We start from the raw sequence: 23,344 nt of genomic DNA, 5'->3' as shown, positions 1-23,344 counted from the left end.
TTTCATTTCTCCCTTCCTCCTCAGTTCAATATCTCTCCCTTCAAAAAACCACACATCTCTTCCTCCCCTTCTCCATCTCCCTTTGATAAATAAGATTACTTTCCATGAACAAGTTTATTTCATTCTCCCTTTTCCATTAAACACCCTTAATTTTTTTCCCCTTCTAAAGCCACCCTCCCTTCTCACCCTTCAACAAGCCACCAAAGTACTCACCCTTCAGTCCCCCATCTCCCTTTGATACATAAAAGGTTAAAGTCCCACAAAAAAGTTATTTCATTCTCCCTTATAAAGTCTTCTCCCTCTTTTAAAGCCACCCTCCCTTCTCTCACCCTTCAACAAGCCACCAAGCTACCTCCCTTCCGTTCCACATCTTCCTTTGATAAATTAAACACCCTTCTCTCTCCCTTCTAAAGCCACCCTCCCTTCTCTCATCCTTCAACAAGCCACCAAGGTACTCCCCCTCCTGTTCCCCATCTCCCTTTGATAAATAAAACAACACCCTCTTCTCCCCCTTCTAAAGCCACTCTCCCCTCTCTCACCCTTCAACAAGCCACCATCTCCCTTTGACAAATAAAAAGTTCAAGTCTCCACGAACAGGTTTATTTCATTCCAGCAGTCTACTCGTCCTCGCCGCTGCCGTCCTCTGCCTTGTTGCCTCCCTTGCGCATGTTCTTCCTCTTGACGCGGCCGAAACGTCCACCTCCGAAGGGACTCTTGAGGGAGAAGTCAATGTGCTTCTGGGAGTCGAGACGCACGATGAAGGAAGGCACATTGACCACCTGCTTCCTCACCCTGCAGATGGGAAAGAAGTGAAGGTTAGAGGCTGAGGTCACTGCTTATGCCCAGTCTCAGGGAAGGGAAAGGAGGCTACAGACTAAGTTATGGCCCTATCTGAAGGTATCTCCTCTTTGCATGTAGATTTCCTTAATGTTTCCTTTACCTTTAAGAATCGTGGTGTGTTATGTGTATTGTATATGTTGTATTTCCCACATTCTCCAAACCTTTCCCTGTGATAGTCTCTTTGTGTACTGTTATAGTCAGGTCAAAATACAAGTTCATGAAGCGAAAAGGGGTGAGGAAATGTTACTGAATTCTATGTGCCAAGATACAGCTATTAGAGGGAGGGAATTGACGAGTTACTGTATTCCAAGTGCCGATATACAAGTCCGAGGAGGAAAGGAGGGAGGGAGAGCTCACCCCAAGACTCCTCCCAAGCACAGCATTCACAGCCGCAGCAGGGCAAGGCGTTGGCATGGGGTATACCCAGCCAAGTGGCCTTCGTGAACAGCCAGGACATTACTGGGACAAGCCCAAGCAAGTGGTCCTGCTGGTAATACTCAGTACACTCAATACTCAGGCTGGCATGGCACCATACCACCTACCATGATGTGCCGTTACCTGAGAAGAAAGGTGTGCTCAGTGGGATACTAATAATAGCCAGGTGAAATAGTGTACTTCAGCTCATGTTCTCAGGGCCAGACTTCTAATCACTTCGACGCCCAAGCACACATATTTGAGATGTTTATGGTAGGAGTTTTGAGTATTTCCAGGGGTAGTTTTATGGCCCTGGTGGTAGTTTGACCCTTCTTCTGTATCAAAACCCTAAAGTAACTCATTGGAACCCAATTAATCTCCTTTTTTGGCCTTCAAAAATAGCTGATGATAGCAGAAGGACCTAAGAATACCAACCTTATAAGCTTCAGGGTCTTGTATTCCCAAAATCCACAAAGGATATTATGCAGGTTCTCTAAATGTTTTTTTTACATTCATGGTACAGAAGCCTTGTCAAACTCTCACTATGGTCATCAAACTACCAATATAAATACTTGCAACGTCCATGAAAGCCTTATCAAATGTGGGTGTGCAGAAGCCCCTAAAATGTTTGAGAATATGGAGCTTATTCTTATATCATAAACCTGTCATTTTTGTTATCTAAAGGGTGCATTTGGAAATAATAAAAACGACACTAACAGGAACAGAACACACAATGAAATAGGGACAGAAGCACCATTACTGAGGCTACACTGCACCACTCAAATCATTAATAATACAAATCAACACTATTCACCAGTGTCATGACCATTGTACCTGATGTGTTCCTGATTAATAACACTGAAATAGGGACTGAAGTGCTGTTACAAAGGCTACACTCAACCCCATCAAATCAACAGAACAACACAACCACTCAAATCATTAATAAAATAATAAAAAACAAAAAATTAAGACCATCTCCTTACCTGATATGTCCCTGCTTGATCAGAACACGGGCATGATGGATGGACTTGGCCAGACCCAGCTTGAACACTTGGGTCTGCAGACGGCGCTCCAAGAAGTCCTCGGGCTTGAGACCCAGCACGTAATCAAGCTTCATGCGCCCTTCTTCCAGCACACCGGTCCTCACCAGACGACGCAGCAGAGCATTGCCTGGCGGGTGCAGACGAAGGGATGGTTTAGGGGAGGAGCTCGGAATGGGGAGTTATGTATAGTTGTTTTTTTCTCTCAGTGGTTAGGTTGTCGGCAGTATGGCTTCGACAAGATGTGTCAGAATTTTTTACCATCATGTTGGGGGTTGGGAAATGATAATGGAGTGAAGGCTAATGAATCTATACATCATTTTTTTTGCATAGGTGATTATAAATGACTTTCCAGGTTGCTCTAGGGGGATGAAGCTTATGAATAAAAAGAGGAAGAGGATGAAAAAGCAGCAGCATATAGTGTAGTGACCCATAGCACACTCCATTTTCTCTCTCGTTCTCTCTTATTTCAGATCAAACTATTCCATTTCTTTTCTTACACAGATTCAATACACGTTTATTACTCTAGTTATGCAGTCACTACAACATAAACATCTATACCTAAAACATTCCATACACACAATCTCAAAATGTACAGACTATTACTCAATATCACATGTATTGTAAAGGAGTCGGAGATAATTTTAGACTCTCCCCAACTCCACACCTCTGGTAATGAATATCCTACAACACACCTTGGAAGAGTCGGCGGGCATCCTTCTCGTCCAGGGTCAGCAGCTCCCGGGCGGCTTTACGGATCTTGGCGAGGAACATCTTGACGATCCACAGCTCCCTCTTGTTGCGGAGCCCATACTCACCTACCAGCTGCAAGGGCGGAGCAGGTTAGTTGGTTCTTATTTGGGGTTAGTTGAATAGGCACTTGCTAAGTCACTGAGCTAGGTTACAAATTTAGCAGGAGTATGTTATTATCCAAAAAGACAGCAAATTCAGTAATATATTGACGAAGAAAGAAACTGAAACCAGGAAAAGCACAGAATAAATTTTGAAGAGGTTAGTTTAAGTTTCCAACCATGTGGACCTTCATATCAAGGTTAAAAAACATGTATTTTCCACCATTTAACCATAATATGAAGGTGCATATGGTATTATAAGGTGGCTACCAACATTTTGGGTTCAGGAAAAGTGAGTATATCAGTTTCTAATCTACACATTTCTCCTGAACCCAACATCTCCGTAGCCAAGTCGACACAGACACCCTTGACGCACCTTCAACTCCTGGTCAAGGCGGGGCTTCTCAAAGGGCCTCCTGGGGGTGGAGTACCGCTTGCTCTGCACCAACTGCACCCTGTGGTTCACCATCTGGAGGGGAGACACACAGGTTAGGAGTCTGACCTGGGGGGAGGAGGGACAGGAGGAAGGAACGGGAAGAAAGGAGGAATGGATGTAACGAAGATAAAAAGGAATGTAAGGGAGGAAATCTAGGAATAGAAAAGAATTAATGGATGAAAGGGAAGGACGAGAGGAAAGAAATAAAAACTGATGGAAGGGAACGAAAGGAAGGATTAACGCACAAGGGGGAACGAAAAAAAAAGGAAGGAATAACGTACGAAAGACTGAAGGAAGAAATAATGAACATAGGGGAATAAAATGGATATGGGGAGAAATGGGGTAAAGAACTTAATAAAGGACAAAAGAAAAGGAAACAATAGACAGCAAGAAATAATAAACGTATGGGAAGAAAATGAAGATATGGGGAGAAATGGGGTAATAAAAAGAACTTAATAAAGAACGTAAGAAAAGGAAATAGATTGAAGGAAGAAATCATGAACGTAAGGGAAGAAAATGAAGATATGGGGAGAAAAGGGGTAGAAAAAAGAACTTAACACCCATACATTCTCTAAAGCAATTATTCACCCATATATTCAGGCCCTCACCCATACATTCCCTCCCTCATCCATTCATTCACCCATGTACTTAAGCCTATCCATTCCTCCTTCACCCATAAAGTCACTCCCTCACCCATTAATCACCCATACATTCACTCCCTCACCCATGCATCCACTCCCTCACCCATATGTTCACTCATCCATTCCCTCCCTCCCGGTCACCCAATCCCGGCACCCATCACCCCGCCCGACATGCCCATATTTATCCCCATTTATCAGCCATTACAGACTACATCCCCGTATATCCCAGGTGTCCCCGTCCCCCCAAGGTGTTGCCCAGTCCCCCTCACCTTCGCTGTGTCGCCGGGGACCTCGGGGCGTCACTACACGAGGGAAAATATGGAGGAGTCGCCGCGGCCCTCCGTCACACACACCTTCTACGGGATGAAAGGAGGAGGGAGGGAGAGCGGAGCCGGAGTGTCGTATGCCTGGGCCTATATTGTCGTACAGCGCCATAGTATATATCTCTTTCTGACGAGTAACTAGTCTAACTATACAAATTATGGTAATCCAGCAGACTTATTATCCTAGAACTAATGATTGGTTTATGTTTTGGGCGTGGAAAGAATGAATTGACGTTAAAATAGCTGATTTGTTTTTTCATATTCTCGTACACTGCGCTTTGTATAAATCTCTCCGGTTAATAATTACTCTCCTCACACAAACAATGGAAATAAATTAGACTCATTATCATAGAACCAATAATTGATATACATTTCATGCGAGAAAAGAATGTCAGTGCAATATATACCCGATCTGATTCTCGCATTTTTTTACTAATTGTCGTACATCAGCAAATAGAAGAATGACTAAAGACTACCGTACAGTGAATGACGTAGAATGCGCGATGATCAAATATGGAATTACGAATTAGCCTATACAGGAATGGTTCAAGGGGATAAATAAGGGTGATTTAGATGAAGTACTTAAATACAGATGTAGGAACACGTACGCATCTACAGATATAAGCTACCGTAGATGATTTCAGGTTCAGGATGGAAATAGGCAAGAATAGGCACATATGTATTTTTATAAAAGAGGCGATTGAAAACATTGATATGAGGTTAGATAGAACGGTGTGTCTGGCCTCTTGTAGTCTCCATAACCTATAATTGTGTGGCCTTGTAAAAGTTAAGAACTCATCGCCCCGGGACACAGGCAGGTACGACATTGGGGTTGATAACTTTGAGGCTGAGTTCCCTGGCCTCGGTTCGAATCCCAGGGCTGGCCGGAGCACGCTGCAGGTTTTATTTATTTATTTATTTATTTATTATTATTATTTATTCATCTTATTTACCTTTTCCTCTGCCATGTGGGTATATTTAGGCCTAGTACCTTCCTCTGCCTTGTTCTGTCTTCCTCCCTCCCGTATCTTATTTTTCCTTATATTTTTTTCCTTTATTTCCTTCTTTCTCTCCTCTTTCACAACTCCTTATTTTTTATTTACTTTTGTTTCTACTTTTTCCTCTCCCACGTGTGAACCTTCCCCTGCCTTCTCTTCCTTTCCTCCCTCCCTTTATATTTTTCCTCATATTTTTCCTTTATTTCTTTCTTTCTTTTTTTTTTTACTGTTTCCTCTCCCTCGTGTGAATCTTTCTCTGCCTTCTCTTCCTTCCTCCCAGCATTTTTTTCATATTTTTCCTCACTTTTTTCTATTTTCCTTCCTCCTCTCCTCTTTCACCCCTCACGCCTCTCCCCCGTGGTCTTCTCACCCAAGGGAAATTTGTGCCAGTGTGTGTATCTTGTTTTAATATTTGGCAGAAACGTGTTTTTTTATATTATTTTCCCATCTTTCCTTTTTTTCCTCTTTTCCTCTCCTCTTTCACCCCTCACGCCTCTCCCCCGTGGTCTTCTCACCCAGGGGAAAATTGTGCCAGTGTGTGTATCTTGTTTTAATATTTGGTAGAAACGTGTTTTTTTATATTATTTTCCCATCTTTCCTTTTTTTCCTCTTTTCCTCTCCTCTTTCACCCCTCCTGCCTCTCCCCCGTGGTCTTCTCACCCAGGGGAAACTCGTGCCAGTCTGCCTGTCTTGTTTCAATGTGGCAGAATCGTAGTAGGCCTATTCTTTTGTTTTATTCCCATTTTTTTATTTATCTCCTCTTTCACACCTCCTTCCTCTCCCCCGTGGTCTTCTCACCCAGGGGAAACTTGTGTTAGGTCTGTTTTTATTGCCTCAAAATGGTAGAGACGCATTTTCAGATTTTTTCCCTATTTTATTTTTCACCTGTTTTCCTGTTTCCTCTTCTTTTTCACCCGTCCTGACTCTCCCCCGTGGTCCTCTCACCCAGGGGAAACTTGTGTTAGGTCTGTGTATCTTGTTTTAATATTTGGCAGAAACGTATTTTTAGATTTTTCTCCTTTTTATTAATTTTCCTTCTTCCTCCTCTCTTTCACCAGTCCTGCCTCTCCCCTGTGGTCCTCTCACCCAGGGGAAACTCGTGTTAGGTCTGTGTATCTTGTTTTAATATTTGGCAGAAACGTATTTTTAGATTTTTCTCCTTTTTATTAATTTTCCTTCTTCGTCCTCTCTTTCACCCGTCCTGCCTCTCCCCCGTGGTCCTCTCACCTGGGGGAAACTCGTCTTAGGTCTGTCTATTTTTTTTTAATATATGACAAACGTATTTTTAGATTTTTCTCCTTTTTATTAACTCTCCTTCTTCGTCCTCTCTTTCACCCGTCCTGCCTCTCCCCCGTGGTCCTCTCACCCAGGGGAAACTTGTGTTAGGTCTGTGTATCTTGTTTTAATATTTGGCAGAAACGTATTTTTAGATTTTTCTCCTTTTTATTAATTTTCCTTCTTCGTCCTCTCTTTCACCCGTCCTGCCTCTCCCCCGTGGTCCTCTCACCTGGGGGAAACTCGTCTTAGGTCTGTCTATTTTTTTTTAATATATGACAAACGTATTTTTAGATTTTTCTCCTTTTTATTAACTCTCCTTCTTCGTCCTCTCTTTCACCCGTCCTGCCTCTCCCCCGTGGTCCTCTCACCCAGGGGAAACTTGTGTTAGGTCTGTGTATCTTTTAATATTTGGCAGAAACGTGTTTTTTATATCATTTTCCCATTTTCCCTTTTTTTCCTCTTTTCCTCTCCTCTTTCACCTCTTCTGCCTCTCCCCCGTGGTCCTCTCACCCGGGGAAAACTCGTGTTAGGTCCGTCTATCTTGTGTCAAAATGGTAGAAGCATACTTATATATTAATTTTCATTTTTCCCTTTTTTTCTTTTTTCCTCTCCTATGTTAAGTATCTAGCCTCTATCCTCCCCCACCCCCTCTCCTCTCATCCACGGGAAATTTGTATCAGGCCTGTCTATGTTTTTTTTTAATGGCAAAGCATATTATCAGATTTTTTCCCTAATATCCCTTTTTTTCCTCCTCTTTCCCTTTCTCTCCCTTCTCTCGACGCAAATATAACAATCATCAACCATTACTGAGTGGCAGAAGGTCAATCACACACTATCCAGGTCAAAACTCAGCCTTGACCTCAGCTCCGCGGGTCAGGAGGGGCACCGGGGGTCAGCAAAGGCCAGGCAAAGGTCATATATCACTGTGGTCATTTATAATAAAATTCGCCCGTGTTACCCTGCTTGTGAAACACGGCAGCGCCTTTCCCAAGAGTTTTCCTCCGCGCAGCGACCTTGAACCTGGCTTTTGAATACCTGCGTGAATGTGCGTAGTGTGGGTACGTGTGTGTGTGTGTGTGTGTGTGTGTGTGTGTGTGTGTGTGTGTGTGTGTGTGTGTGTGTGGCCTACGTGTTGGCATTTACCTCATTATGGTTAAGAGGTTTCCAGTTAATCCATTTCTCGTAAACCATTTTTTTTCATTCAATATATTCACAGTTTTTCGTCGCTTTCTTCTCCTCTTCCGGTCTATTCCATCCTCTCTCTCTCTCTCTCTCTCTCTCTCTCTCTCTCCTTACGCCCTTAATTTAATTCCTTCTTTTAATCTTTCCTTTCTTCGTTCTTTTGTTCCTGTTTTTTATTTAATTTCTTTCCCTCTGTGTATTCTAGGATATTTATTATCTTCTGTTCCTCTGCTTCAATAATCCTCTATATTCTTTCTATTTTATCCTCCTCCTCCTACTTATCTTTCATCTCTTTCACTTGCATTTTATTGGCGTAATGATAATAATAATAATAATAATAATAATAATAATAATAATAATAATAATAATAATAATAATAATAATAATAATAATAATAATAATAATAATGATAATAATAATAATAATGATAATAATAATAATAATAATAATAATAATAATAATAATAATAATAATAATAATAATAATAATAATAATAATAATAATAATAATAATAATAATAATAATAATAATAATAATAATAATAATAATAACAATAATAACGATTTTACAGGTGGGAAAACAGCAGGTGTGTGTGTGTGTGTGTGTGTGTGTGTGTGTGTGTGTGTGTGTGTGTGTGTGTGTGTGTGTGTGTGTGTGTGTGTGTGACCAAGGATGTGAAACGCTCTCTTATAGGTCAGTGGCACGGAGGTAGAAGGAAAAGAAAAGCAAAACAAGAAGAAAAGAAAACAATATACAAGACATTAAGAAACATATATGATAAGTAACATGAGTCAACATAGAAAAAAAATACGAAACAACAAGATTCTAACATGAAAAGAAAGAAAACAAAAGAAGAAAGTGGGCTGGGAGGAGGAGTAAGGCTGGGTAGGATAAGGTAAGGTAAAGTTGGGGGGTAAGCTATAGCTGCGCGTGGCCTCGGTGCTCATCTCCGACGCAGAGGAAAGTCATGGAAGGAATGGTTAGATAAAGAGAGACAGATATAGACGGGAGAGAAGAAATAAGGGAAAAAAAAGAAGGAGAGAGGAAGGAAGGAAGGAAGGAAGGGAAGAATGAGAGAAGGGAGGAAATAAATAAAAAAAAGACAGATTGAGGGGAGAGAAAGAATGAAGAAAGAAAGGAAAACAGCTACGGAAGGAAGGAAATAAGAGAGGAAGGAAGGAAGGAAGGAAGGGAGGGAGGGAAGGAATTAAGGGAGGAAGGAAAGAAAGATAGGAAAAGAATGAAAGATTAAAGAAGAAAGGAAAGAAAAAAGGAAGGAATATGTGTGGCAGGCTGCCTATATTGATAAAAAAAATGAGAGTCGTGAGTGGGGTGATTTTCTGTTGCTCTTGTGATGAACAAATAAATTATAAAAATGAACAAGTAAAATCGATCAAAAAATAAAAGAGAGAACAGAAGAAGAATTAATAAGACGCAAGAGAAAAATATGTAAACGAAGAAAGAGAGAAAGGAGAGAAGAAGCAAAGGAGACCTACAAAAATATCGATGTAAATTAATGAAATAAAGTAAATGAACATATGAGATACAAATTCCTTCCTTCCTTCCTTCCTTCCTTCTTTCTTTTACTCTCTTTCTTCACTTCCTTCTTTCCTTCCTTTCTCCCGTTTCTTCTCGTCTTTTCTTTCTTATTTCCTCTCTCCGTATCTGTCTTAATCTTTCCTCCTCTTCATATTCTTCCTTCTTTCCTTCTTTCCTTCCTGTCATTCTTTCCTTCTTTCCTCCCGTCTCCTTCTTCCCTTCCTTCCTTCTTCCCGTCATTCTTTCCTTCCTTCCTCTCTCCGCTTGTCTTAATCTTTCCTCCTCTTCATATTCTTCCTTCCTTCCTTCTTTCCTTCCTTCCTTCCTTCTTTCTTTCCTTCCTCCCGTCTCTCCACGCCTTTCCTTCCTTCCTCTCCCTGTTTCTGTCTTAATCTTTCCTCCTCTTCATAGTCTTCCTTCCTTCCTTCTTCCTTTCCTTCCTTCTTTCCTTCCTTCCTCTCGGGTCGACCTCTCGCCTTCCCTTCCTTCCTCCATCTTCCCTTCCCCTCTCATCCACCTCTCTGTTAATTTAGCTATTGTTTCTTATCCTCCTGTCCTTAATTCTTATCTTCCTTATCTTTCTTACATCCTGTCCCCTTTATCTTTTTCCTCCTCGTATTTTTTTCTCCTTTATTAATGTGTTCCCTTTATTTTCTGTCATATCTCTCATGTTTTCTTAGTCTTCTTCATTTTCTTCCTTTCAATTCCTTCTTCCCTTCCTCTTTTTCCTTTCGTCTTTCTTCTTCTTCCCTCTTTCTTTCCTTCCTTCCTTCCTTCCTTCCTGTCTTCTCTCCTTCCTCTTGTTCCTTTCATCTTCCTTTCCTGTTTTTTCCTATTGTTTTCCATCCCTCCTCGATCTTCCTTCCTTCCTTCCTGTTCATTCTTCCTCTCTTTCGTTTTCCTTCCCACCTGTTCTCCCTCCCGTCTCCCTCTCTTCCTGTTCTCCCTCCCTAATCCCCCTTGTATAAATAGGCCTATACGAAAAGAGGAGAAAAAAAAAGGATGTCAAATAACGGTAAATACAGCCATTCACTCCCTCTTTCACTAACCCAATTCAACGGAGAGGGAAACAAAGTGTAAAGACGCCATTAGCCTAAAAGAATAGCGTGTTTCTAGGGCGGAGAAATCGGAAAAGAGAAAATTCGTGTCTCCCTCATCAGCCTCATTAATTCCGTAATGGCGAGGGTTGGCACATTAGCCGTGAAATAAGCCTTGTTTTAATAGATCACGCTTGTATTTAGTGTTGCTGTTGTTATCAGTGTAGTGGTAGGTTCCGTATATGGTGTTGGGCAGGTGGAAAGGGGGAGATAGAGGGTTAATGAGGAAAATTAAGAGATGTTGAGGTCCGTGAGAGTTATGAAGGCGTTGTTGCTCTCCGGATCCTCTGACTGACCTTGGCTTCCTCCCATTAAATTCCTGTAAAGTGATAAATAAATCAAAACTAGTCAGATAAAAAAACACCAAACATATATTGATTTCTATGTTTAAATGAATAATGAAAGATAAAAGCACGATATTTGAGTTTTAGCGGATTTTTTCCTATCATAAACTAAAGAACCGAACGCTGGCCTGGCTTGAGTTTCCTCCTTGATGAAGTCTTGTGGCTTTGGCTTCCTCTCAATTAACTATTCTTCTGCGATTAAAAAGGCAAAAAAACACCATAAAAGACTCCTACCATGCTTTTTCTTTAATATATAGGCGATTAATACAAATTAAAAGCGTGATAATTGAGTTTTAGTAGAATTTTCCCAGTAAGAGGAAAGGATACGGACGGTGGCCTGGCTTGAGTTTCCTCCTTGATGTGGTCTACTGGCTTTGCCTTCCTCTTATTTAATTATTCCGAGCTGATAGATAAGGAAAACACAATAAAAGACTCCTATCATGCTTTATCTTTAATATATAGGTGATTAATACAAAATAAACGCGTGATAATTGAGTTTTAGTAGAATTTTCTTAGTGAGGGGTAAGGATCCGGACAGTGGCCTGGCTTCAGTTTCCTTCTCGATGTGGTCTTGACAGAATGCCGCCGCCTCATTTATCCCAATATTCCCCTCTGCACACCGGGAGAAGCTTCATCTGCTACCGGGATGTTAACAGGGCCATCGAGAAGCACAGGGAGATCTACGGGCTGCGGCTGGTGCTCAAAAAGGCCGTCAAGCTTGAAAACTACTGCCTCACCGTTGACCAGATGCGGGACCTCAATTTCCGTCTTAAATATGGCCAGCTTGATTACCAGTGCTCGGTGGACAACGGGAGACCTGGCAGACCTGGGAACGAGTGAGTGCCAGGCGTGGGAGGCCAGGGAAAATTGGGGAAAACGGGGAAAAAGGAGGAAAAGAAAGGTTGGGCTGGGTCGTGGGGTCCTTGGGGGGGTATCCCTCCGAAACCCTTTGTTTTTGGTCAAATTCGTGAGTTTTGGGTTTTTCTTGATTTTAGGGGTTTTTGGGTGGGTTTTGTGGGTGTCCATGTGTGGGTTGTGTGTAAATAAGATGTTCTGTTGCGGGGATGTGATGTTGAGTGCGTAAATAAGGAGATAATGATGGAAAATGCGTAAGTTTTGGGGATTTCTCTTTTTTTAGGTTTCTCGTTTTTAGGGCTTTTTTTGGTGGGTTTTGTGGGTGTCTATGTGTGGGTTGTGTGTAAATAAGATGTTCTGTTGCGGGGATGTGATGTTGAGTGCGTTAATAAGGAGATAATGATGGAAAATGCGTAAGTTTTGGGGATTTCTCTTTTTTTAGGTTTCTCGTTTTTAGGGCTTTTGGGGTGAATTTTGTGGGTATCCATGTGTGGGTTGTGCATGGAGAGGATGTGATGTTGCTGGCAAGTGATGTTGAGTGCGTTAATAAGGTGGTGGTGATGGAAAATGCGTGAGTTTTGGGGATTTCTCTTTTTTTAGATTTCTCGATTTTGGGGGCTTTTGGGGTGGATTTTGTGGGTGCCCAGGTGTGGGTTGTGCACAGAGAGGATGTTCTGTTTCTTGAAAGTGATGTTGAGTGCGTTAATAAGGTGATAATGACGAAAAATAAGATCCCTAGCCTCCCTTCCCCCCCTCGCTCTCTCCATGGTTTTTAGTGAATATTCGTTTTTAGGCCTATTTTGAAGGGTCACGTGGCTTTCAAAGTGTGTAAAGCGGCTCTGTATGATGTTCCTTGGCTATTAAGTTATGCTAGATACGTTAATAAGGTGAAAAGGATGAAATAAATGGATTCTCTTGCCCTCCCCCTCCCCCTCGCTCTCTCCCTCTCCAAGACTTGTTGAATACGTGGATTTAGGCTTATGTTAAAGGATTTTGTGGCAGTTTATAAAGGCTTTTGGATTAGGTGGGGGATTCTGTTCCTTTGATGTCGTGTTTAAGAGGTCAAGAAGGTGATAGTGAGCTGAAATAAGGGTTACAACAGGCGTACGTGCGTGTAACCTCCCTTCCTCTCTCCCTCCCTTTCTTTCTCAGCCTCGGGGTTGGGCGCGGCTTGGCAGTGTTAATTCTTATTGTTTTATAATTGATTTCCTCATTTACTCAGCTTGTCTTTATTCCAACAGGGTTCCTTTTGGGGGGGGGGGGGTGTTACTGATGTTTTTTTTGTGGTTGTGTGTGTGGGTTATTGGGTCAAGCATGGAGGTACATGGGGTCAAGAGTGCGATGTTTCTCTACTTTTTTTTTGTTACTTCCCTATTTAATTTGTCACTCCCATTGGTAAATATGAAGAAAGATTATATGGGTCGTATTATAAGACATTTTGCCACCCAAGAACATATTTGCCAAGGCTTTCATAGGAGTTTGGGTCATTTCCAGGAGTAGTTTTATGATCCTTGTGGTAGTTTGACCGTTCCTCTGTACATTGAACCTAAAAAAACACTCAATAGAACCCGATTGACCCCCTGATGTGAGAAGTGAAAGTGTCTTATAATACGACCCTCCATGTCAAGTTCCCTCAAGATATGGAATCAGTTTTATTTGCTGTTAAAGTTAATTCTAATCGTTTTTGTTAGGTTTCGTTATTCAGCTTGTCTTTATTCCGTCATGGTTCCTTAGGGTGCTGCTGTTACTGATGAATGGGTTTTGCTTACCTTAGTGCTTACCTTAGTGATGGTAAAGAGGCTAGGGAGCTAAATAACTTACAGGGGTGCCTCTTCTCAGTGAATGTCTCCAGTTTGTCATACCTGTTTTTGAAAGTGTTCACGCTGGGGCTCTCTACAACACTGAGGTTCTGTTGCAGGGATGTGATGTTGAGTGTGTTAATAAGGTGGTAATGATGGAAAATGTCTGGCTGTGTGTGGGTCAAGGGAGTTTGCAAGTTGGTGTGTTGTTTAGATAAGGTTTTCCTGTCTATTTTTTGGTTAGTTTCCTATGTACTGTGTCACCCCCAGTGCTAAAGTTGATTTAGGTTTATATGTTAGGTTTCCTCAAGGTATTAAATCAGTTTTATTTGCCATTTGTTTTTCTTTATTATATATTTTGTTGATTTCTGTTGTTTTTAGGGGGCAGCCAACTTAGGAATATAAGGATGGCAGCCAGATTTTAATGTAAGAAGATAATAGGAATATAGTAATAATAGCCAAATTAGGCCTATAATGAATATATTAGATATGAATAGAGCAATGATAGGCAAATTATGATATGTTTATTACTCTAAGAAGATAAATAGGAATATAAAAATAGCCTCCAAATTATAATATATTAACCTTAGGAGAAAAATAGGAATAATGATAGCAGCCAAAATATAATGTCTTAACCCCTTCAGTGAGCGGTGTCCAAGGCTGGTCCGGCTACGGTTGAGTCCTGATGCCCGCACGCTGGTGGTATACGACACCCACGTCCACGACACCCCACCCAAACCCTTCCCCGGGGTGACGCAAGTGCTGCCCCCCACACCCAAGGTACTACTCTCCTGTATTTATTTGTGATGTTTATATTTTAGTGTTTCTTTCAATCTTTCCTTCCCATTACAGTCATCCCTCAAATAGTTCGGTTTTGGTTTTATGTGGATTTTCATAGATGATTTTTTTAGGATTTTTTAATTTCCCGTTGAGCAGGAAATTTAAAGTTCCTAAAAAGATCCTCTATGACAATCCGTATAAACCCGAAACCGTACTATTTGAGGGACAACTGTATTAAACTTTTTTATTTACCTACCATTTTTCGTTTATTTAGGCACCATAATAACTATAATTAGTGTTTTATGAAAAAATCGAACTGTTGATATATGGAATTAGTAGGTGCTGTAGCTATATTAGATTGGAAATATATAAGAACTTGGTACTTTCCACGAATGATAAACTTATAATAGTAGTTGGTGTTTCAGTAAAGTATGTAATGTAGCCATGTTGAGTGAGAAACACACTTCCATATTACCAGCTCTCCCATCTCAGGCCATTCCTTGGAGCTCAGTTACAACACTCTTATTAATGATGTCTGGTTGATGCTTGCTTGGTTTTGTGTGTAGGTCATAGGGACAATGGGGAGTTTGTAAGGTGGTGGAGGGGGCTCATTAGCATTCTTTAATTGGTGTGTTTATTAAGTATTGTTGCTGCGAGGATTAGTGTGATGAAGTTGGTGGTGGTGGTGGTGAAGGTAATGATGGGAGGGTGGTGGTAGTGAATGTGAAGGAGGTAAGGGTGGTGGTGGTGGTGGTGGTAGTGGTGATGTTTGCATAATGTTTTCCAGTCTTGGGGTTAGTTTATTCTTTACAACTCTATCATGATGCCTGGCTCTGTTCCCTGTGATCTTTCCATGAACTACTGTTAGCGGTTCATTTCCTCACCCAACATTTATATTTTTTCTGCTAGTAATAGTATGGCAGAAGTGTGCCGAGAAAAACACATATTGAAATTGAAGTTTTATTTATTTATTTACTTTTTATTTTTATTTTTACATGTGGTCAATAGCACCGGTAGACTGTTTCATATGGGCCTGATGGTCAGCCCGAGCCCCATTTTTATCAGTAATGGAGAACCAGGAAGTAAATTATAGAGGCATTTTTCCCCTGTTTTTAGCACTAGGGGAGACCAAGGAATTAAATTTAGGCCTTTTATTCCCATTTTTTAAGTACTAAAGGAGATTCAGGAAGTACATTATAGCAGCCTTTTATCCCCTAATTGATTCCTTTTATTTATTCACCGTTTTTAGCCTTAGAATAGACAGAGGAAGTACATCGTAAGGCCTTTTTTCACCCCAAGGAATTAAATTTAGGCCTTTTTTCCAATTTTTTAAGCACTAAAGGAGATTCAGGAAGTACATTATAGCAGCCTTTTATCCCCTAATTGATACTTTTTATTTTTTCACTGTTTTTAGCATTAGAATAGATAGCGGAAGTAAATCGTAAGGCCTTTTTTCACCCCATATTTCCTCCCCACCGCAGGGCCTCTCCCCACCATGCCCCGTGCCCGAGCCCATCACCGTCCTCTCCCCCCCCAGCCTGGTGTCCATGTCCCAGGTGCAGGAGACGCCCCCACAGCAATCCACCCCCATCTCCACCCTCTCCCCCACACCCATCTACAGCAGCCCCCACCTCTCCATCACCCCCATAGAGAGCCCCCACACCCCTATCGACACCCACCACACCCCTAACTCCTCCCTCTCCAGCCATGAGAAGATCACCGTCAAGCTCAAGAAGTCGCAGTTCTCGCCCAATGAGATGGTGGTGGTGGGCAGCGCCAGGCACGCCCAGGAACAGCTTGAGCTCAGGTAGGCTCTGTCAGGTGTGCAGGTGGGGCTTGATGAGGCTCGTTAATGTTATGGGAGTGGTGCAGTGTTGGCAAATTATCGTACTCAGAACATTGCATTTATCAGTTCCAGGGCCCGAAACTTTCCTACCCGCACAGATAATGGAATTCCAGTTAAAGTTCTCGTTAAAAGCATTACTACTTATCGGTGTTTGTTTGCGATAGCTGTGACTTAGAACCGGAAAATACAATGGGCAATATTTGGTAACCCTAGACTGGTGTAATGTGTTTTGTTTTTGTTCATGCACACGGCACTCGGTGGTGTTTGTAAGGTTAACGTTAGACTTCCTCCTCTGCCGGCACCGTTTGTGAGTCCTGGAAGAATGACTCTGTGTGAATAAACCCATGCTGGCAGATGAAGGATGTATGTTCACTGGACAGTTTCGGTGGACACTCGCACTGAAACTCTCTGGTAAAGGTACATCTCTCTGTATGTTCACTGGACAGTTTCGGTGGACACTCGCACTGAAACTCTCTGGTAAATGTACATCTCTCTCTATGTTCACTGGACAGTTTCGGTGGACACTCGCACTGAAACTCTCTGGTAAAGGTACATCTCTCTGTATGTTCACTGGACAGTTTTGGTGGACACTCGCACTGAAACTCTCTGGTAAATGTACATCTCTCTGTATGTTCACCAGACAGTTTCGGTGGACACTCGCACTGAAACTCTCTGGGAAATGTACATCTCTCTCTATGTTCACTGGACAGTTTCGGTGGACACTCGCACTGAAACTCTGGTAAATGTACATCTCTCATCTGCCAGTGTGGCTTCTATTCACATCAAAATCCCATCAGTGTGATTATCCCAGCCTACCAAAGAATGCCCCATCACTCTCTTCCTCCTCCCCTATTCAGGAACTCCCCCGAGAAGACACCAGGCACCCCGGGCGGCTTTGCGTCCCCCGATAAGGTGATGGCCAGGCAGCATGAGCAGCAGGTGGCCAGGCAGCAGCACCAAGCACTAGCCAGGCAGCAGCACCAAGCAATAGCTAGGCAACAGCACCAAGCACTAGCCAGACAGCAGCAGCAGGTGGCCCACAGGTACCCTGACGGCTCCTACACTGTGTCTAAGGTGGTGCGACGGTCCCCGGTGCGCCCCGAGAAGACCGGCACCTCCCCCTCAGAGCGACCCCCCGGCAGGCCCCTCAACAAGCAGCCCATGGCCCGTGGGGAGAAGGTGGCCCGAGCCCCCCTGCGCCTCCCACCCCCTGGCAGGTCTGGGGACAAGGTGGGGGCCAGACTGGGGGCCACCGCCTACAGCAATGGGGTGAGGGAGGCAGGCTCGCACACACACACACACACACACACACACACACACACACACACACACACACACACACACACACACACACATACCAGGAATAAACACCAGGAACACAAGAGGATACAGTAAAAAATTGAGGAAAGGAAGATGCTTGAGAGACAAAGAAATATAGCTACCCAGAGAGAAATGTAGAGGTTTAGAACAGACAAAGTGAGGATGTAGTATTGGTGAAGAGTGTGCAAAGCTTTAGGGAAAAGTTGGACAAATACAGATACGGAGACGGGACCACACCAGCGTAAGCCCGGGCCCTGTAAAACTACAACTGGGTAAATACACACACACACACACACACACACACACACATCACACTTAAAAATACACTCAAAACAAAGATAATACAGACAAAAAAAAAAAAAAAATACATGAGTTTTGTTCACACCAAGTTATCAATGAATCACACTTTTTTGAGCCCAGAATTTTGAGCCGTCTCAGTCACAGCCAATACTCAGTGAACCCTTTCCCTCCCCAACAGACCTCACACACCAATGGGGTTCGTGCCCTGCCCACCAAGAGGGTCCCCAAGAAGAAGAGAGCCAAGCAGACCGACCCCTCCTTTGACCTCTCCATGCTGACCCCTCTGGACACTGGTAGGCTTGTTGATTAGTCTTCTTTTTCTTCTTTTTCTTTCTCTTATTTTTCTTTCTCTTCCTCTTTTTCTTCTTACATTTTTTCTGCAAGTATAATAAAGTTTCAAATAGTTTCAGAGTTTCTTCCTCTTCTTCTTCGTTCTTCTGACTCTTCCTCTTCTTTTTTCTTTCTTTTTTTATTATTATTTTTATTATAATTATTGCCTCAGTTCTTGTGTGTGTGTGTGTGTGTGTGTGTGTGTCCATCATCTTGTTCTTGCCTGATTATTCATATTCCTATTTTTACATTTCTTTCTGGACTCATTTATTCATTTTTCAGTGTTTTTTTTGCTTCCTGTTCAGTATTCCATCACTCACTTTCTTTCCTCGCATCTTAGCCTCATTTTTTTCTCGATTCATTCCTTCACATTTCTGTTTGTCTGTTTCCTATTGAGTATTCTATCACACACACACACACACACACACACTCAATCTCTTTCTTTCTAACATTGGCTCACTTTTTCTGGGCTTGTTCTTTCATCTTTGTTTCTTCCTCACCCTCACACACTCTCCAACTCACCCTCTCTGTTATTTCATATTGTTTGTTTCTTGCTCACCCTCACACACTCTCCAACTCACCCTCTCCCACCACAGAGCTCGGTGTCAGTGAAAAGCAGCAGCTGGCGCATGGTGTGTTGCTGCGTCTGCTCCGCGTCACCAGCCAGCTGCCGATGATACAGTTCAGCCATGCCCTCGACACTCTGGAGACCCTCACCGACGCCTACAAGCTGGAGCAGCGCGTCAACCTCACCATCAGCCACGACCATGAGGAAGGTGCGTGGTGGTGGTGGTGGTGGTGGTAGTGATGGTGATTTTTTAATTTTTTTTATACGGTTTATACAGTGAAGGAAACAGCTCAAAGGCAAAAAGAAAACGAAGGAGCCCCTCACCATCAGCCACAACCACGAGGAAGGTGTGTGGCGGTGGTGGTGGTGATGGTTTTTTTTTATATATATATATAGGGAAGCAAACAGCTCAAAGGCAAAAAGAAAATGAAGAACCCCACTAAGCACTCCTCCTAAATATATTTTTTACAGTATAGGAAACAGCGGAGGGATTAAAACAAAGCAATTAATTTTCCAGAGTCTGAGATGTACCCCCATGACTCCTACGAGGTGGTGGATCTGGAGGGGGAGGAGGTGGAGGAGGAGGGGAGCAGCGGAGGGGCCAGCGACGGCTACCAGTACGACGACACCGTTTCCTCCACCACCTACGACCACCGCCTGGCCATCACGCAGGTGGACGGGGCGTGTGACGAGCTGGATGCCGCCTGGGTGGGGAGAGGTGGCGGGGAGAAACGTCCTGTGAGTGGGTGGTGCGAGGGCGGAGAGGAGGAGGAGGAGGAGGTGGAGAGGTGTCAAAGCTTATCCTCACAGTTGACTCAGGGATGGAAGGTGGCCAGGAGTTCTCACTAGGGTCTTACTGCATGGCGTCGGAGAGTACCGTACATAACATGGCTCACCTCCCGCCTGTTTAGTATTATCAGGACGTGCAGAGGAGGTTTGCATAAGGAGAAGTTTTTGTAAAGAGTTTATAAAGTGCTAAATGCTCCTCCTGTCTCATCATCAAGATCAAGATGGTTTTAGTGATGGGTGATTCTGCCTGATTCCCGAGGGGCCATGTATCTGCTAAGGCTGCTACTGTTTGGGGTCGTGAGAGACAGAGTGCGTGGGGGACTGGGGGCATGATAGACTGGTCAGCCTCCGATGTGGCTGTGCCCCCGTGGTGTCCCTAGTGGAGTATTCTCATGTCTGTGTTTCATGTTGTTGCTGCGGAGGTGTGTCAGCTCTTACTGCCATCAACACGAGTGGTCTCCTCTCATATTTTTATACCTACTGTTGAACTGGCACGGAAGACTGTGTTGTAGCAGTAAGGCAGAAGCTGGCCAGTGTGTGTGTCTCGAAGGGTACCTGATAAAGCCTGCATGAGAGTTTTGTTCAGAAGGGCTGTCAGGGCTCCTTGATGCACCACAGGATCTTCCCTCAAGGCCCTGTTATCCCTGGTGGCCCCACACACCCCTTAGAGCAAGTTCCAGCTACAGACAGTGTGCTAGAAATGACTCGTCTGGGGAAGTTTGTGAGTATAGAGGATGTGTTATATAATTATGCAATGTACATTAAGAGGTTTTGGGTGGACTGGACGATGATGATTGCCTGCGATTTATGTTGAGACTAAAACACTGTGACTATTTTATCCTCGTTGCAGGATTTTTAGGGTCAAAGACACTGCCATTGTTATTCATCTCGTGTGGTTCAGGATGACATCTTAGTGGTGATAAGCTAACCTGCCAGACTGTCAAGGTGTTCAGCGTCACCACCACGAGTCACCTGTGAGTGCTGTGCTATCAAGTAGATGTGGGGGATCAACTCCACCTAAAGTCTTCCAAATATGTCGAGGCCGGTCTGGCGTAGGCTCCCGCGGGTCCTTTCCTCCCCTCTGCTCCGCCACACAGTCCCAACACCTGTCTCTTCCTCTCATATGTAAGCTATAGGTAACATATGAGAGGAAAAAATAGGTGTTGGGACGGTGTGGCAGAGTAGAGGGGAGAAATGGACCGGCGGGAGCCAGCGCCAAAACGGACTCGACAATTTGGTTTCACTATAAGTACATCCATCATTGGGCAATTAATTAGTCCAGCGTTATGATCCAAAATGAACAGGGTGGCTAGTAATTAGTATTGTTATAGGACGAGGCAGATAACTATACTCTTTTCACTTAAGTCTGACCCAAGCTGACAACATAAACCTAAGCGTGTTCGTAAGCACAGTGCAGATTAGCAGAAAGTGCTGCGTGAGGTAAACACAAACAGAGGTTAACCCGGTAGCTGTGGAATCATGTTTCTTAATGGTCCCTCTAAGCGAGAAAAATGAGAAAAAAATCATCACTCACACAAACCATTTCATAACATATATCAAAGCATTTCTGATCAGTGTATGTATCATCTATTTTGGGGGATTTATATCATGGCACAAATTTGGCCCGTCACTGCTACACGGTAAAGCTACAAATTTGGCTGTCGCTGCTACACGGTAAAGCTACAAATTTAGCCCGTCGCTGCTCCACAGTAAAGCAACAAATTTGGCCCGTCGCTGCTACACGGTAAAGCTACAAATTTGGCCCGTCGCTGCTACACGGTAAAGCTACAAATTTGGCCCGTCACTGCTACACGGTAAAGCCACAAATTTGGCCCGTCGCTGCTACCGGGTTAAAGAAAACTTGGAAGCCACAGCAGTAGCCAATCAGCACTCAGCTTGCAAACACGCCTAGGTTTATGTTGTCAGCTTGGGTCGGATTTAAGTGAACGGACTATAATTTGTAACTTATTTCTTTTAACTTCTTTATTTTTTAGGAGCCAGGAAGGAGATGTACCGCTAGGAATATTATGTTAAGAGGCGTCAGTATCCTTAGTTGTGTACGGCTTGTTTGAGCGACTTGTGTAGTGGTACTTAAGTTAACCAGCACCAGGCCTGTCTCTCTCTCAGGTGTTTGATCCAGAGCTACCATGCTACCATTCACCCCACGGCCCACACACCACACCCAGAGCTACAACACCACCACACACCACAACCAGAACAACCATGCTACCATTCACCCTACTACACACCCCAACCACACACCACAACCAGAACTACCATGCTACCATTCACCCCACAGCCCACACCACCACACACCACGACCAGAACTACCATGCTACCATTCACCCCACGGCACACACACCACAGCCTGACCCAGAGCTACCACACCACCATACACCCCACCACACACTACAACCAGAGCTACCATGCTACCATTCACCCACGGTCCCTTTGACAGCTCCAGAAACAGTACAGCTCTTTGTCGAATGTGTCAGAATTTATCACAAACTTTTTCACCGCAAGACGGAAGCTCTTCTGCCGTGGCCATCCCCTGGTGGGAGCTCCTAGGGGCAGGCGTCGATGAAATGATGAATGATGATGAAGATGTACAATATTATTAGAACACAGCCACACTCATACCCTCACAGTGATGCCTATTTTGTCTATTTAACAGCTCCGGAAACAGTACAATTCTCGGTCGAGTGTGTCAGAATTTATCACAAACTTTTTCACCGCAAAATGTACAAAATTTTTAGAACACAGCCACACCCATACCCACAGTGATGCCTATTTTGTCCCTTTAACAGCTCCGGAAACAGTACATCTCTTGGTCAAATGTATCAGAATTTATCACAAACTTTTTCACCGCAAAATGTACAGCCACACCCACAGTGATGCCTATTTTGTCCCTTTAACAGCTCCAGAAACAGTACATCCCTTGGTCAAATGTATCAGAATTTATCACAAACTTTTTCACCGCAAGACGTACAATGTTATGTTAGCTTAAGCTCGTGAGGCGAAGGGAGGCGTCCTCTCGGCCCTTCCCCCCACGAGAGGCGGATCAGATGTACAGTACAGTTAGTTGTCTTAATTTAATCTTGTGTTGCTTCTTAAGTATTTTCTCGGTTGCAATGTACACTTCTCGTCCTGTCCAGTAGTTGGCTCATGTTTGTCTTTTATGTATGTGGGTGGTTTTATGCCCCACCAAGATTTGTTTTTTCCTGTTCCGATGTTGCCTCACACGCCTACGTTGTTTTTCTGTACAGGTGGTTCGTGGGTGAGGCGCTGGGAGTGTTCATGCACATATCTTTCTCCGTTAGTCTGTAAGGGAAGCAAGAATCAATCAGACAGGTGTGTGTGTGTGTGTGTGTGTGTGTGAGTGAGTGCTTATCTATATGTATATTTCGAAGACTGAATCAGGCTTCATCTTTTTTTTTTTCATGTAATTCATTAAACTTGTGGATGCTTGTGTGTGTGTGTGTGTGTGTGAGTGGGTGCTTATCTATATGTATATTTCGAGGACTGAGTCAGGCTTTATCTTTTTTAATTTCATGTATCTTTTTTAATTTCATGTAATTCATTAAACTTGTGGATACTTGTGTGTGTGTGTGTGTGTGTCGGTGTGAACAAGCAGTATTTAGATTCGTAAAAAGAAAATTCTGGCCAGTGAAACCCAAATTACAGACTAAAGCATCTATCAACTCGTGACATTTATGAAGCTACTAACTCCTTGGTCCACATTCTCAAACGCTTACAACTCCCACAACAAACACT

At 43.2% G+C, this 23,344-nt stretch overlaps 2 protein-coding genes across 2 annotated transcripts; one reads left to right on the top strand and one right to left on the bottom strand.

The window, feature by feature from the left end:
- Positions 1–584: 584 nt before the first annotated feature.
- On the bottom strand, positions 585–4,629 carry LOC127000896 (40S ribosomal protein S9-like). The gene is made up of 5 exons (XM_050865007.1): positions 4,492–4,629; positions 3,522–3,614; positions 2,990–3,119; positions 2,238–2,424; positions 585–792 (listed from the first exon to the last, which is right to left on the bottom strand). Exons 2-5 carry the CDS (start codon positions 3,612–3,614, stop codon positions 618–620), a joined length of 585 nt encoding a protein of 194 aa, XP_050720964.1. The 5' UTR covers positions 4,492–4,629; the 3' UTR covers positions 585–617.
- Positions 4,630–11,536: 6,907 nt separating this feature from the next.
- Positions 11,537–22,443, top strand: LOC127000892 (uncharacterized). Its single transcript, XM_050865006.1, has 7 exons — positions 11,537–11,819; positions 14,282–14,417; positions 15,899–16,224; positions 17,121–17,532; positions 18,062–18,176; positions 18,810–18,989; positions 19,299–22,443. Exons 1-7 carry the CDS (start codon positions 11,563–11,565, stop codon positions 19,628–19,630), a joined length of 1,758 nt encoding a protein of 585 aa, XP_050720963.1. The 5' UTR covers positions 11,537–11,562; the 3' UTR covers positions 19,631–22,443.
- Positions 22,444–23,344: the final 901 nt, after the last annotated feature.

This window comes from Eriocheir sinensis, chromosome 19, assembly GCF_024679095.1.
Source record: "Eriocheir sinensis breed Jianghai 21 chromosome 19, ASM2467909v1, whole genome shotgun sequence".
NCBI lineage: Eukaryota > Metazoa > Arthropoda > Malacostraca > Decapoda > Varunidae > Eriocheir > Eriocheir sinensis.
Note: the sequence above shows the minus strand (reverse complement) of the source record. Positions and strands in the feature narration are given on the sequence as shown.